The sequence below is a fragment of the Echinops telfairi genome, unplaced genomic scaffold (assembly GCF_000313985.2).
Source record: "Echinops telfairi isolate 266 unplaced genomic scaffold, ASM31398v2 ScPeMD7_4;HRSCAF=17, whole genome shotgun sequence".
Classification (NCBI taxonomy): domain Eukaryota; kingdom Metazoa; phylum Chordata; class Mammalia; order Afrosoricida; family Tenrecidae; genus Echinops; species Echinops telfairi.
Genome location: NW_022103900.1, coordinates 3,448,224 through 3,465,889, shown reverse-complemented (window position 1 = coordinate 3,465,889; position 17,666 = coordinate 3,448,224). Strand labels below are relative to the sequence as shown.

At 34.3% G+C, this 17,666-nt stretch overlaps 1 protein-coding gene across 1 annotated transcript in view; it reads right to left on the bottom strand.

Annotated features, from left to right (window-relative positions):
- TLK1 (tousled like kinase 1) overlaps positions 1-17,666 on the bottom strand; it is a 94,168-nt gene that overhangs the window by 24,519 nt on the left and 51,983 nt on the right. Inside the window, exon 11 of the mRNA XM_004703749.2 lies at positions 14,435-14,501. Within this exon, the coding sequence (XP_004703806.1) occupies positions 14,435-14,501 (67 nt within the window). The remainder of the gene's footprint in view (positions 1-14,434; positions 14,502-17,666) is intronic.

Genomic DNA, 17,666 nt, shown 5'->3' with positions numbered 1-17,666 from the left:
GTAGAGTTCAAGAAATGCAAAATTTTATATTATTTTGAACAAATAGTTGAGTAAATATGCAAAAAACATTATTTTGAATTAAATGTGTGCCCAGTACAATTATAAATCTACATAAAATAGAAAGATACTATTTTCTAAATATAGCATTTAAATATATCTTTGAGTGAGTTAAAAAAAAACCTTTATCTCAAGAAATGGAAAATTCTGACATGCACTTTGAAACTTTTAAGTATTATTATTTTATTCAAAGATAGATAATAGGCATTTGTAGTAAAATCTATTCCACCTGAATCTAAGGCTGAAACTGAAAGGTATATTCTAAGTATTATGAATAAAATTCAATCCTCAGATTAAAAACCCGTGTGTCTTTTGTACTCTACTTGCTCCTTGAGCTTAATTTTATTATTTCAATAGCAAATTCAACCACAATTTGCTGCAAAAGTATTTAAAATAGGCTAGGCACTAAATGGCAGAAACATTCTAAACTAATTTAAATAAAGAAAAACCTAGAATATTTTAAATATTTTCTATAATATGTACAACAGATTTGTCTTCGTATAACTGAAATTTCTTCATTTAACTTGTTTCACCCAGTCGCAAATATTTCCAAATCTCAATAATAATAAAAAAAAATAAAATCATCCTAGGAGTTCAGTCATTGAAGACTTATAAGGAAGGAAGTATGTTGAAAAGTTTTGGGACAACAACCTTAAAACACAGCTTAGTTACTTGTGTCTTGACTTAGCCATATAAAACAGAGCAAGAAAGTGGCCAAATAAAAGTATGTCATGGAGTGTGAAAGAACTTAAATCCATTTGTATCACAAAACCCAGGAAATAGCAAAAACGTATCTTTATGTTACTGATGTTTGCTGCCTTAGTTTGAATCTTAGAGATGTAGGTAACTATTAAATGCTTAGTAAGCTGGTAAAAATTTAAACAATCTGATAGAATTGTGAAGGGTCTATTTTAGAATCCTGAACCAAATGGCTGAAATCTTAGTTTAAAAACTTTTTAAATTTAATTTTATTGGGGGCTCTTATCACAATCTATACATACCGCATATACTTGAGTGTAAGCCGACCCAAGTAACAGTCGAGGCACTTAATTTTACCACAAACACTGCATAAAAACTGTGCTGAAAAAACTCGGCTTACAGGCAGGGTGCAGGGTAGCAACAATGAAACATACAACCTTCCTCTAGTTCCTAAATGCTTCCTCACCCCACTATCATGATCCCAATTTTACCTTACAAATCTGACTAGACCAGAGGATGTACACTGGTACAGATAGGAACTGGAGAAACAGGGAATCCAGGACAGATGATCCCTTCAGGACCAGTGGTGAGAGCGGCAATTCCAGAGGGTGGAGGGAAGGTGGGGTAGAAAGGTGGAACTGCTTTTCACAAGGATCTACACAGAACCTCCTCCCTGGGGGGTGGTCAACAGAAAAGTGGGTGAAGGGAGATGGACAGTGTAAGATATGACAAAATAATAATTTATAAATTATCAAGGGTTCATGTGGGAGGGGGAAAAATGAGGCGCTGATATCAAGGGCTCAAGTAGAAAGCAAATGTTTTGAGAATGATGATGGCAACAAATGTACAAATGTGCTTGACATAATGGATGGATGTATGGATGGTGATAAGAGTTGTATGAGTCACCAATAAAATGATTTAAAAAAAAAAAAACCTCGGTTTATACATGAGTATATACGGTGTATCCATTTTGTCAAACACATCTTTACATATACTGTCATCAACGTTTTTAAAACATTTTCTTTCTACTTAAGTCCCAGGCATCAGCTCATCTCCTCCCTCAACACCACCCTGGCTTCAGTTCCTCATAATTTCCCCTCCCTCCACGTTTCCTTGATAATTTATAAATTCTTTTCCATGTCTTATATCGACTGCTGTCTCATTTCACCCATTTTTATGCTGACTGTCCCCCTGGGATGGGGTCCATAAATCCATCATTGTGATTGGTTCACCCTTACTCATCCTCAATCCTGGTCCTGAGGGTTTTATCTGTTCTGGATTCCGTGTTTCAATCTATACCAGTATACATTTTCCAGTCTAGCCACATTGGTAAAACAGAACTGGGGTCATGGTAGTGGGGTGTAGTGGTGGTGGTGGTGGTGGAAGAAGCATTAAAGAACTAGAGGAAGGTTGTGTGTTTCATTGGTGCTATACTGCACCGACTGGGTTGTCTCTTTCTTGTGACCTTTCTGACAGAGAGGTGTCCAACTGACTACTGATGGGCTTTGGGTCTCAACTCTGTGCTCTCTCTCATTCCCAGTGATATGCTTTTAGTTTGTTTCTTTATTGTCTGATCCCATCAACACTTCATGATCACACAAGGCTGATGGGCTTCTTCCATGTGGACTTTGTTGCTTCTCAGCTAGATAGTTGCTTGTTTATCTTCAAGCCTTTAAGACCCCAGATGCTATCTATATCTTTTGATAGCCAGGCATCATCAGCTGTCTTCACCACATTTGTTTATGCACCCATTTTGTTTTCAGCAATCGTGTCAGGGAAGGTGAACATCACAGAATGCTGTGTTAGTAGAACAAATTGTTCTTGTGTTGAGGGAGTACTTGAGTGGAGGCACAATGTCCATCTGCTACTGTACTCTTGTTTTAAATTTTACTTAAAATTATATTGCACCATTATGTATAATTATATGATTTAACTAGATTGCTGATGCACATATTATTTTATAACTTTTGGTAATCTTCAGATACCTACACAGCGGTAATAATATTACAAGATAAATGCTAAAGAAAGCAAAATGTGATCCATGTGAGTAAATTTAAGCAATATGAAACACGGTAAATTTATCCCATAAAACCTTATGCAGTCAAGAGCATAAGCAAGCTCTGTTCCATTTTGAATAATTTACTGGCAAAAAAGTGTCAGAAGTAGTAGAGAAAACAAACTTCAATTGCAGATAAATATTTAAGAAAAAATGTCAAGTAAGTACATACAACCAAGTCTTACATACAGATACACACAAAACTTCCACTGTGAATAAAATATATTTATATCTTCTATCTTTTAACTTAGTCTGTAACTAACTCAAAAGAAAACTATTGGGAAGGGGCAGGAATAATAGTACAGTTCTAAGTAACTACTATTAAATGCCACTGAGAATAGAGTAAACATACTAAAGCAAAGGTCAGGGCAATACAGTCTAGGAACTTTTTCTTAGAGGGCGAGGTACACCCCAGTTTGTCTGACTCCATGGCACAAAAGCAGTAGCAGTCTCAACAACTAATTTATCTTTGGTCCGATGATTTAGAAAAATACATTCTATGGGTTACTATGCTTGACATGAGACTGACAGTAACCTCCAGGCCAATATCAATTAAAAATGTATCTTGTTCACAGGGTTCAGGAGAAACTGGGATACCTATTTCATCACTGGTCTGAATTCATTAGAATGGAATCTTAAAACTCATGTCCAAGCTTAGCCTGCTTCCTGGAATAAAAGGGAGCCAATCAAACCGGCTAAATAATGTTTAGTAACAACACTGCTTTGATCCTCAATCATTATTAGTTGAACAGTTAGTTAAGGTAGAGAAGGCCTACTAGAACAAAGAGATAAACAGCAACTCTGGAAATGAGTCTGGTCTTTGCAGGAAATGACAATATTTAAAGAACATCAATAAGAATGGATTGTATTAAAGAGAGAGGCTAAGTGACCACACACACAAGAAAAGGCAGACTATTTTCTTTGTAAACAGAAAGGTACAGCAATAGACAATTTAACAGTATATACATTATAGCTGCCTTCTACTCTGAGTTACATTAAAAAACGCAAGCCATAGAAGAACATGACAGATCTTAATATTATCTTATAATTTAAGGAAGCGGCAAAAGAGCAACACCCCTTTCCAACATTTTTATTTTTAGACATTTATATGAGAAAAAAAAATCCTAAGCAACCTAAGCATCTTTGTCAAGAAATGTTTTTCATTTGTAATCCAAGTCTATTCTAATAACAATATACAGATTCGCTGTAAAATATCAGGTTAAGATAACTAGGTATATTTAGGTATCTTTGATCATTTAAAAAACATTAAATATGAAATCTAGTAAGAAACGAAAATAATAATAAGTTATCAAGGGTTCATGAGGGAGGGAGGGGAAAAAAAAGCTGATACCAAGGGCTCAAGTAGAAAGAAAGCTTTTGAAAATGATGATGGCAACATATGTACAAAAGTGCTTGATACAATGGATGTATGTATGGATTGTGATAAGAGCTGTAAGAGCCCAATGAAATGATTTAAAAAAATTAAATCTTTCAGCCTCACAGGTGGTATGGGGGAGGTTGGCATGGTCTTACAGAGAGCCCAGCACCCTGTGAGTAGATGGTTAAAAAAAAAAAAATCTAATTTACTGTTATGAACATGTATATACGTAACACAATATTTGCCTATTTAATATTTTTTAGGCATAAAACTTTGTAAAAGATAGGGAATTAGAAATACGACATGTGTAGGCATCAAAGTTATGAATCTCAGAGTATTGTAAAATGTACTGTCACAAATAAACATGAAAAAAATTAAAAGTAATTTAATTTCCAAGAGCTATTGTTCTACAAAACCAAAATAAAACAGAAGTATTTTTTATATCACTCTCAACTTGCCTATTATCTGTGACGATTGGTAAAAGAAAAAACATTTTGCAAGACATTATGAAACAAAAATGCGTACTGCTTGAATTGTTACTAAACACCATTGTAATGATATTACTTGGTTTAAGAAAACTAGTTCAGATCAGGATCTCAAGAAGTCTAGCACTAAATTCACTTTGTTGTATTTTTCCCTAAATTCACTTTAGATAGGAACACGAACTATATACCAATCCCCAAGTCGTCAGACCCCCATCCTCAAATTAAACTTTAATTTTATATACTATTTGTGTCATTTTAAAAATTTATCAAGGAAATGAACAATAGTATTACTACAGATATTAAAAGCTAACAAGATTAAGTAGTATAGAAATAGAAGGATTGAGAAAATTATTACCAACCTACTTTAAGTACATCATTAATATGTCCCTAGATTTCTACAATATGTTTTATTTTAAGTATCAATATGGGAGATATGAAGCAATGAACAGATTCCAATAAGCAAACAAAAACACACCTAGATAAAGCAGGTCTGAATTTACAGAGATCAGTTTTGAATCTACTGTCCCCTAAGTTTTGCATGAATAATTGTGTAGACTGAAGAAGGGAGGGGGAAGAGAAGGAAAAAGCATGATGAAGTTTTAGAGTTTTCTTTGCTAACTGTGTATAGTCATTAAACTGGTTATTACTGGTGTTGGTATGCTCTATCTATTCTAGGTGTGTCTGACTGGCTTAATTATCCTAGGACCTTTACTGTTAAGTGTGTTCCTGACATTTCTTCCCCATTTAAGGAGGCTGGTGGTACAGTGGTCACAGTACTTGACTGCTAATCAAAAAGTTGGTGCTTCAAACCTTTTTGAAGGAGCCACTCTGCAGGACTATAAAAACTTGTTAATAGTCTCAGAAACTGTGGGTTGTGCTACAGCCAACAGAGCTGAAATCACCGTATCATAATCATTGGTACTTTGGAGTCTACTGAAACCCCATAAATGAGGCTAACTGATAGAATAGGCACTCTATTTCAGTAAACAATGGACACACCTACCTCTCCAGTAGTAAATAAATGTGATAATTCAACTGATTCAAAAAATCTGAAATGTTTTGTGCCAACTGGGCTAGGTGCCCCCCAAGGTTATGGTCCTGGGTCTTAAAGCTCTGGGATTTATTCCCTCAAGGTGTTTAGCTATGACTGAAAAGTTTTCCTAACGTTGCCCCATTATGTTCTACCACATTTCCAGGATATATTTACAGTGATGAGGTAGTAATATATTTAGAAATATCCTTGTCAAATCTATATAGTGAGGGCTTCAGCAGCTTTTTGAAAAAATTCACATTATCTTCTCCCCTTCCCCCATTATCTTTTAATTCTATTTTCTCGTGAACTTTTTGAAGCCCAACATATTCATGAATATAGTCCTGCTCTTCCCCGGACCCACTTGTCCAGCCTACTTGTCTACCCACGCATCCACTCATAGATTGCCATTACTGCAGAACAGTGTATTTAACTACTCCTAGTTACCTCTAACTCATGCATGCCTCCCAATATTTTCACCCTGATTCCACCATTTGTAGACCATCCTCTTAACTCAACCCAGTTAATATGAATATTAATTTCAACATTATACTTTTTTGGGAAAAATGTAGCTATTATATTATGGGGCAAAAATCCTTGATGTTCACACACTCAACAACGGACCAATAACGGAGGTGTATCAATTTAAGTACCATGTTCTAGTATAGTTAAATATATGGTAGCTCTTCCTGTCTCCTTTTAACCCTTTACAGAATATTAGTGGATTCCACAGATCTTTAAAGTTTTATTAAAAGATTCGACTTTCTAGTCACAATGGCAAGAACCTAGTCTTCGACATTGTCATTATTCCTATTCATATAAATGGCATATATTTACAGCTCTGATGGGAAGATGCCGGTAGCCATGCAACTGTTTTCTTTCTTTCTTTATAAAAGTGATCTTTGCACTTAAGTCACAAACCCAAGTTAATTAAACTTTGCTCTAACCAATGTCTAACTTGTCTAAGGTTCCTTCCAAAGTTTTAGAATTCCATTGCCTATCCAACTAGATTAATATTAAACACTAAGGAAGGAAAAACCTATTTTACGTATACATTTTCATTTTAGTAACTGAACATCAGCTACTACCAAGTTAAGGTGTATGATTAAAATACGAGGTGACATGGAGTCAATAATCTATTATGTGGGTCTATAATGAGAGTAGGAGACAGAATACAAACACTGGGAGTTACTTTTATCTACAGCTGTTTCCATGTTCTCTCAGTGCAATGATCTCTTATAGAACTAATCTTCAAACTGAAAGCAATTGTAAAAACAAAGTGCCAAGCTCAGAATTCCAACTCTCCTTGCCCACATATGCCAAGAGTTCAGGAACAGCTCATAACATTTTTCATGGACAATGGCTTAGTGGTGACTTATTCTAGTGTTTTCACTAAATTCCACGTAACACTACTGTCTACTATTGCCTTGCGTTGTGTCCTACAGAAACACAAAATACGTTGGCATGGATTGAGAGAACTTCAAAAGATTTCTTCTAGCCATGTCATCAACATAAAGGTGAAAAAAGAAAAAAGAAGAAAAAATAAAAGTAAAGGTGAATAAAGAGGTTTCAAGGTAAGCCCCTGCACTATATTGGTAATTATTTTCATATCTTTATTCAAATCTAAAATGACATGAAATGTCTCATATTTAAACTTAGTCTTAGTGGTCATACTTAGGGTTGGATAAATGTGGTAACGATGGTTGTTTTATAAAGAAAGACTAAAGGGATACCATAATCCAAGAATATTTGGAGATCAATTCACCTAAAACCAATGCCCTGCATTCTCCACTGTTCAAAAGGCTTGTAGACAATCCAGTGTCTTCCATTTCAACTAGTCGCAAGGTCCACTGGAAAGGAGTGAGAAAAGAGCTGTGTGCTTGCTGTTGACCTGTAAAGATTTCATCATGGCACATTAATAGTGATGCTGCTGCTGCCTGATACTGGTTGTTTCTCTTTGCAGGTGCCAAGATCGATCAGAAAACAGGATTTCAGTGGCAGAGTTGTTGCTATATTGTTATCTCTTCAGAACAGAGGCACAAGGAGAGATGAATGCCACATCGCAAGGAGCAAAGGAGAGAGAGAGAAAGAAATGGTGTCAGGTGGCATGTTGGATGTGATTTTGTTTCAGTAGATTGAGAGGACTGTAAATTGTTTAGCTGATTCCTTCGGTTTGAAAGATACATTTGTGTTGCTGTTGATGATTCTTTGACTGACCCTGTTCCAATTACAAACTGGTTATGTTTTTCCAATAAAACTTCAGGCACTTATATTCAGGGTTTATATATGAAACACACACACACACACACACACACACACACACACACACACACACCTCTCTCTTTTACTCCACTTCCATTGTGGGTTTTCTGACACTGAAAATCTTGATAAGTGTCGAAAGCCTCATCTTCTTTCCATCATACATTACAGCCAGTCTATATTACACTATTTAATATCTCATTTTGAGATATCAAGCCTATATACGCATTCTCTCCAACTAATTAAGTATTTGACTAGTACGATGACAAAAACCTGAAGGTTAACGAACATCAACACATGCTGTACATTCACAAAACTCAAAAACAGAAGTGAGATAGCTTATTGATCATATTAAATTTCTAAACTCTTATTTCCTGATCAAAGGGGCATTATGATTGGTAAACTTGTATCTTTTAAATAATATTATGAATAAGGAAATAATCTAATACAAGAAAGCTGGTTGCTCAGAGATTATACAAGATTATTTCTTTCATGTTGATTTAGTAACAATCCTGGGGAAACTCACCCAGTTTTCGTCAACTCCAAATAAATGGATAAAACATTACTAGATATTTTCATCACAAAGAGTAAATGGTTTTCTCATAACTAGAATGTATCAAAAGAGAAAGAAAACAAAAATAACTGGAATGTAGTTTGTTCGTTTTCTTAAATCCACAGATTCCACATGTGGCACAGTACCAAAAAAATGAGTGTTGATAGCTTTGTCTAAAGGGAACAACTTTGTAAAGATCTAAACTATCTTTGCCCTTTTAATAAATGATAGTTGGAAAGTATGTGCATAACTACTGGCAACCCCAAAAATGTTGCTTTTCCTATTTTGGGGAATAATTTGCATTTTCTCCACATATTTTATCATACATTTGTACTCCATGAAATCCTTAAGACATATAAAAAGGCAACATTACTTCAGTAGTACTTTTTTTTATATCAAAAAGGGGAGGGGGGTCTTTTCTGTTGACTTTCAAAATTAAACTTTTGCATAAAAAAATCAATATATCTGGGTGCCCACCTTCCTGATATGATCACTGAAGACAAACGTGTGCATAAGCAAATGTGGTGAAGAAAGCTGAGGGTGCCAGGCTATCAAAAGATATAGCATCTGGAGTCTTAAAGGCTTGATGATAAACAAGCGGCCAACTAGCTCAGAAGCAACAAAGCCACATGGAAGAAGCACACCAGCCTGTGTGAACACGAGCTGACAAAGGGATCAGGTATCAAGCATCAAAGAACAAAAAAAATCTTATCACATAAACGTGGGTGAGTGCAGAGTGGAGACTCAAAGCCCATTGGTAGGCAACTGGAAACCCCCTTACTGAAGGGTTGTGAGGAGGAGATGAACCAATCAGGGTATAGGGTAGCAACGATGAAACATAACTTTCCTCTGGTTCTTGAATGCTTCCTACCCCGACTATCATGATCCTAATTCTGCCTTACAAATCTGGCTAGACCAGCATATGCACATTGGTACAGATAGCAACTGGAAACACAGAGAATCCAGGACAGATGACTCCTTCAGGACCAGTGGTGAGAGGGACGAGGCCTGGAGGGTGGAGGGAATGTGGGGTAGAAAGGAGGAACTGATTACAAGAATCTACGTATGGCCTCCTCCCTGAGGGATGGACAACAGAGAAGAGGGCGGGGGGGACACGACGACACACACACACACACACACACGCGGACGTCGGACAGTGTAACTTATGACAAAGCAATAATGATTTGTGAATTATGGAGGGTTCATGAAGGAGGGGCTAAAGGGGAGGGAGGGGGAAAATGGGCAGCTGTTATCAGGGGCTAGAGTAGAAGACAAATGTTTTGAGAATGATGAGGGCAGCGAATGTACATATGTGCTTGGCACAATGGATGGATGTATGGATTGTGATAAGAATTGTATAAGCCCCCAATAAAATAATTTAAATTTAAAAAGATAGCACTGATTAATAGCATCATCTTCACGATGCCAGTCAGTGACATTAAACAACTGGCATTCAGGGTCAGACAACCGGAATAAAAATGACTTCTTACTCTTAAAAATCAATATATCAGCTAATAATAAAGAAATATCCTATATAATAGTCTCTAACTTAATTGTCAAAGAAAGTAATATGTGTAAGAGGCAGAGAAAACCTGTGTGTGAAAAATTGGAAACTAACTTAAAACTGTGCTCTTCTATCTGCAATAAATATTAAAGTGTGTTTCCCAAGAGATTTAAGAATAAAGCAATTCCTAGTGTTTTCGGAGAGATCCAAAGGAAGCTACAAATGAATTTATTCTTCTGATTTACACAGAGCATGGTTAGAGCCACTGCAATAGATCAATTTGGGCTTTATCATTTAAAAACTATTGTATTTCATAAAAACACATAGGAAGCCCTTGGTATTCCAAGAGTTATCATGTATTTTACTCAAGAATGGCTAAAATTTCAAGTATACATATTTCATAACAGGTAGCAGTATGTAATTCTACTGAAACAGGAATTTGAATCATGCTTAAATTAGGCCAGGTCCTGAAATATGTCATCCGAGAACTCTGAGCCTAGAACAAACTCTCCAATATATATATTCTCAGCTAATGCAAGAGTATGCTCATGCAAGCTCCAAATCTAAGGCTCTAAACTTACAAGGTCTCACCAAGTCATTCAAAATTCCAAGTATATTTGAATGCACTTTATTATAAGGAAAATTAAATGCTATTATGGTATTTGTGGAACTCCAGAGGATACATCCCTTGCAAATGTCAGGGTTTATAGTTAACTCTCTAATCATCTGTAACCACATCTTTAATGTAGGGATAATACTTGTGTGTCTCCAATGAGATATATTATGTAAAAGCTTTTATATAATGCAATGACTATATAAGTTGATCTTTAATAAAAGTCAGTATTACATAAAAATTCTTGATCTATTTTTAAAAGTTGATTCTGGACAGCAATTTTCCTAATTAAGACAAAACTGGTAAGTCCTTAACCAAGTTTACATCTCCTTTTCAGTGATAACTATCAACATGAATCTATTTTACCCTTGCTATTTACTTTTGGAAGTTTCTGCCTGACTCATTTCTTTTTAATCATACCACAACAATTTTGGATTTATTATCTTTTGTAAACCTACTGGGTATAGCAGACTGTTTCTGGAACTCTATTCAATGACAATTATCACTTGATTGAATGTTAAAACACACCTCTTCATAGGCTAGCTTAACTATTCAATTATTACTTTTTAAATCAACCAACCAATAACAATAAAAATATTTCTTTAAAGTCCTAAAAATTTTGGGAGGGATGGTGGGGGAGGGAGGGAAAAATGAGGAGCTGATACCAAGGGCTCAAGTAGAAAGCAAATGTTTCAAAAATAATGATGGCAACAAATGTGCTTCACACAATGGATGGATGTATGGACTGTGATAAAAGTTGTAAGATTTTTTTTATTGCAATGTATGTCGTTAATTATCCATTAAAAAAAGGTTTCAATCTCTTGTGTTTATAAAGATGAGTTCCCTCAATGTTTTGTTGCTAACAAATTTAATTCTATTTCACTTTTAAGAGTTTATTAAAGGGAGAGAGCAAGAGAGAGACAGGTACCCATGCTAATGCTAGAGTATGTTCATGCAAGCTTCAAATTCAAGGCTCTAAACTTATACACCAAATAGTAATTTCCTGTGTAGGCTACTCTAATACCCAGAGTTCAGAACTAGCCTATGGCAGAAGTTACAAAGTTACAAACCAAAGTACAGTTTATTTCAGTTTTGTAAATCCACGGGGAGCAAAGGCTGTCCTGTTCTTGTTTCAAGTCTGTCCAATTCACCTCATTTGTAGAACTCAAAAGAATCAATTTTAATAACTTATTTTCTAAATGGCTCAGAATGTCAAATAACTTAATCTTAAAATGTGACACTGCTAATTATTTAATTGTACAAGGCAAAATTTAATAGCCAATGATAAACAAGCAAATGCTATTTCTTTGTGCTGAGACAATACTACTTGTTGAATTGTCTTTCTTTGTATATATCAACAATTTCCTTAAATGTACTCATTCTTCTCAAGAAAACATGAGAAGACATGAGAGTATGTTTCCACATTATAAGTTCATCCAGTCTCCTAAAATATTCATTCTGACACATAAAGAAAAGTTATGTTGTAAATTGGTTAAGATGATGACAAAGTTAAAAATGTAAGATTGCTCAGTAAACCGAACCACATAAAAGAGGAATAGAACGAGAAAAAAAGATTATGAAGGGGCTAAGTATTAGAAATAGTAAGGGGCAATGAATGTACAAATGCGTTTTACACAATTGATGTATGTATGGATTGTGAGAAGAGTTGTATGAGACCCTAGTAAAATGATAAAAAAAAAAAATAATTCTTGTGGAGTCCATTATATAAATAAGTACAGAAAATGTAGAAGTCAAACACTAAGAGAATAATAAGGTGGTTCGAAAAGGTGTGGTATTCTAGAAGAGTTTACATGTTCATATATTTTACATGTTAGTATATATTGCTTTAGAGAACAGAACTGTTCTGTAGAATCCGAGTATTTTGAAAGTACAAGGAAAACTTTAAAATCAACCAACCATTAACAATTAAAATCCTCCTTTGAAGTCTTATAAAAATGGTCCTTTCCACATTTCAAATGGCCAATTCCTTATTTAACAGCTTTCTAACTCCAGATTTTACAGACCAAGATTTCATAAAGTAATGCACACATATGTCATTATTAGAATAATTTAAAATATTATTCCATGTGCAAATAACAATTCTCCAGTCAAAGCTCTAACTATGTACTTATTATCCCAGTATTACAAAAGGCTGGTTAGAAAACAACTCTAGGGGTGGTCCAAGTGGTTTGCATTTAAATACTACTTGGATTCACCCAGTGGTGCCACAGGAAAAGGCCTGGGTTCTATAAGAAAACAGAAAACCCTATGAACTATGAAGTAGTTCTACTCTGTAACACATGGGATCTCCATGAATAGAATTCACCCAACTGGCTCCGGCTATATGGAACACTAAACATAGATGCCCATGAATGCATTATAAAAACAGTTTAAATGGGGAAATAAATACTTCTGATCCATTCTGTACTATAGAATTCCCCTTTCCCTTCTGTATTTCCATTGTAACTCCACCTTTCACAGACAACAAATTGAAGTGACTCAAAGAGCAGGAAAAAATATAATTTTAATAAAACAGAATGGAAGAATTTAAAACAACAAAAAATGAAGGTCAAATAAATCATTCTGGAATTCACTGCTCATTAGTTTAAAGTGAAGCTTTTCTGTGGCACAGTAAAGAATGCTAATGTAAATGAGAAGTGTCCTGGACGAGAGGTGTGGCAATCTACTTCCAAAATAACAGCCATAAGAAACCCTATGGAGCAGTTCTATTCTGACACACACACAGGGTTGCCAAGGGTCAGAATTAACCTGATAGCAACTGGTTAGTGAGATATGTATAATATTAAACAATATGTATAATATGAAACAATTTTTATGTTTCCTGTAATTAAATGAATGGGGTTTTCCCAGCATGTTGGTAATATTCCAAAGAACTATTAGCTTTAAAATATTGTCAATATGCTGAAGAAATCCCAGTCGTATACAGTCATGGCTGCTAGCAGAAAGAGTTTTCTGTCCTACCACAGGAAACGTGTTCAGATACTATCTTTGTTTACCAATCCACTTTAGTTGTAATCCAATCTATTGAAAAATTTAAAGTAAACTGACAAACATAATCAAAATAAGAAATGGGTTTTAAAAAAAAGCATTTTACAAGTCAGTCAATATTACATTTTGAGGGGAAAGTCTACTCTGTTAATATTCTTTAAAATGGTTTAAAATACTACTAAGAGCTGTAAAAACAATAGACTGATTATAGTTTCAGGTTTATAAAATACAAAGCATGTTTTACATTATAAAAATTTACAGTAACACATAGTAATATTGTTCTAAGCTATATCACTTTATATTATTACTACTGGTGCTTCAGTCCTTTGAAATTTCCAAATATATATTTTAATAAAACATTTCATCAAACATCCAACAGCTTACAGGGTTAGCTGAGGGTTAAATGTTCATATATTACCATTTATTATGAAATATACACACAATATGTAATTTTATATTTGGTCTTCCTTCATGAAGCATTTTATACTACAAGGTGGTATTTAAACAGAATAATTAGACATCGAGGACATCTGGTTAGCAATCACTCCTTTATTACAGGGTCATGATACATCAAGCAGCATCTCAATGTAAAAGGGATGTTATTTTAGCATGCTCAACACAAAAACACAGCATCAACATCTCGCCTTCCATTCACCCTCATTATTTCAGTCTAAAGTTTTAAATTTGGGATCTTTATTAAATTCTGGCTTCTTACAAGAGACCTGTAACACAGCTCACCACAAACCCTGGTAATAAATTAAGCTAAAAAATACAGCATCAACTTCACATACCTTCTTGAGATGTCCTAGTCTAAGTTTGAAAATTTCTTCCTGTTCATGATATTCTGCCAAGGTCAACCTGTCAAAACAAGACGGTAATTCTAGATATTAAGATTCATACTATTACCTCTTATAGCCAGCAAATGGGATAAACTAAATGGAAATGCTAATACTAGAAATTTTCAGTCTAAAATATAAAATCCAATATAATTGAAGATATTCTTCACAACCAATTTTTTTTTCTTATAAGTGAACAAATAACTAATCTATTAACTCAAGAACTATTTATTGAGTACTGTAGGCCAAGTGACATTCTAAATCTTAAGGATGGAGCAAAAAGACAGATTCTTATATTTGAGTCTGAGTTTACACTCTGCATTGGGGGTAAAGGAAGTAATCAGTCAACCAATTTAATAAAGGAAAAACCTGCAAATAGTAAGTACTATGAAGGAAAAAGAAAAGGAAAAGATAATAATGACTATTATTTTATTTGGGGCTCTATACTAGGGGGGTGGACCTTGATATAAATGTTAAAAAGACAATCAAAAGAGATTTTGAGGGAATAAATTCTATAGAGTTTATAGCAAGTGCAAAGACGCAAGGATGGGGACAAGGTTGGCATTCAAGAAGAAAAACAACAATACAAACACACCTTAAAAACGTGGTCAAAGAGATCATGAGTAGTAGAAAAGACACAAGGGCCAGAAAGTATAATGGGAAATCACTGCCAAGGGAATTAGTCTAGTGTCAGCACAGGTTTCAAAAAAAAAAAGAGAAAAACAACACCCTAACGAAGACTTAAATTCCAATGAAATACTTTCTTGCTTTTTGTAGATTTAATCTACTAGGAATGAATCAGTAAGGTAAATAAATGGTAAAACTGTAACCAAAAGATCAAATTGGTATTCTTTAAATCATTAATAAAATAAAGATGAATGAGACTTTAAGTATTGGGAGTGCTCTATGGTATCTCAATAATTTTGAAATATTCTTATTACTTAGAAATTTAACTAGAGTTCAATGCATATAGAAAGTTAATAAGATACCAGTACTTTATAAGACTTCCTATGAAATACTTTATATTCTGATAAAGAAAATGAAGAGAGAAAAAAAAATCATTCTAAGAAAGTATTTCCATTTCATATCCTGCTTTTGAAGGTATTTTTATCTATTACTGCATGCCCTTCTTTGTCCATTATGCATTCTGAGGGGATGTGGTTAAGTGTCTAGCCCAGGTGTGATTTACTTAGTTGGTTGAGTCCCCTATTTTCCTTTTACTAGATTCTAGTTAAATGTATCCATTCTAAAAAGGGGGTGTTCAGTGAAAACCAATAAAAGTTCAAGAAATATAGTTACTAGTCTACTAGAAATATTGTTTAAGTTGAAAAAAATAAATATTTAAATGTAAATCTTTTCTAGCCTGTGTCCTGCTAACACAGCTGAATTTTATCACACCGACTATACCAATAATCACCGCAGCTGGTTACAGGAAATTTAGAGATTAAATGTTGCAATGTGAATGTAGATGAATTGAGAGAAGGAAAATAAAATAAAATTTGTAACTAAAATTATGATCTAAACTAAAAGTAAAGAGAAGGCATAGAAATGAGGGCAAGTAGCTTCTATGGCATATACTTATCAGCAATTAAAAGAAATTTAGTTACCTCCATAATAATAAATCATAATTTCCCACTCTTAAAGTATGGTTTTAGGTCCACTTCCAGCTCACAGCATGGGTTCAGAATAAAATATTAACATCATGCAAATTTTAGTGTGAGTGCGCTCTCTCTATGGTATTAAAGTGGACCCTGGTAGCACAGTTGCTAAAGTGCTCAGCTATAAATCAAAAGGTTAGTGGTTTGAACCTACCAGTTTATTTGCCAGACAGAGATGTGGTAGTCTGCCTCCCTAAGATTTACAGCTTTGGAAACCCTACAGAGCAGTTTTCAATCTCATGAGGCCTTGAGTTAGAATCAACTCAATTGTAGTGGGATATAAAAAAAATTTGTTTATACTGGAATTAAATGTAATTCTGCATTTTATTTGGGTGTTCGTGTTAAGGCCCAACTACCACTAAGGCCTATTATCAGATGGGGTCAACAGAAGCACAATCGTGAGGATGGCGCAGTACCAGGCTGTTTCCTTTTGTTGTACATTCCAACGCGCAGAGAGTCAGAAGCAACTTGACAGCTTCTTAAAAACAACTGAATTACAAAACAGAGCTAAAATTCCATATTCAGAGACTAAAATTAATACATGGCTTTTGTTTCCTCATATTTTTAAAATGCTTCTATTAAGAAATTTGGTTACCATGTAAAATTTACATATGCACATATGACTGGAATTTCTAAAATTTGGAGGAAGGACCTTTTTATTGAGTTGACAGTGGTATCCAAATGCTATTATTGTGAATTAATGATAAAATCAATGCTAATTAGCATCATTTTTTAGTTTGTTGAGTGCTGTGACTATTAAGAGTATAATAAATAAATAAATTTTCTTCAACAGTACTTAGATCTGGCTGTTAACACACATATGTACTAGGGTTCCAATTTAACGCATCCACAGCCCTAAGGCAGATGCACATAAATACTCCAACTTCGCTCCTTCACCAATACTGAAAGCTTTGAAACATCTCATAGGTGTAATCCTATCATCGAATAGATACAATTCTCCTTAAAGATTAAGGGTCCATTTCAGCAACAGAACTATGTACTTATAGCATCTTGATCAGTACTGCTAAAAATATCTAGCTTTGAATAATATAAAAAACATATATACTACTAAAATATCTTTGCTTGGTTTCAAAAATGCAATAGGTACTATAAGGCAGCTTCAGAAAGTTTAATTCCATTTTCCAAAAACTTTTTTTTAAGCTCTCTTGATATTAAGCATCAATGAGCAAAATTTAATAAACTATTAAATATTGGGCTACTGACTCCCTACGATAATAATTCTTACCATTTTCTGATCAGAGATGTTAAAATAAAATATGAAGAAAGTTATATACATTTCTCCCAGAAATTTTCACATAAGTACATTTTGGAGTTCCGAGGTCTCAGGTTAATAAACTCTAAAAAGGCCAATAATTTCCTATACTTTTCTGTATTTCTTATCAGTAACTAAATGTTTTTAAAAAGAAATTTATGTTTTTTCCATAAAAAGATTTGGGATAATTTTTGTTAAATATGTGGTTTCAAAAGTGGAAAAATAGAATTAAAAGATAATGAAAATTTCCATGAGC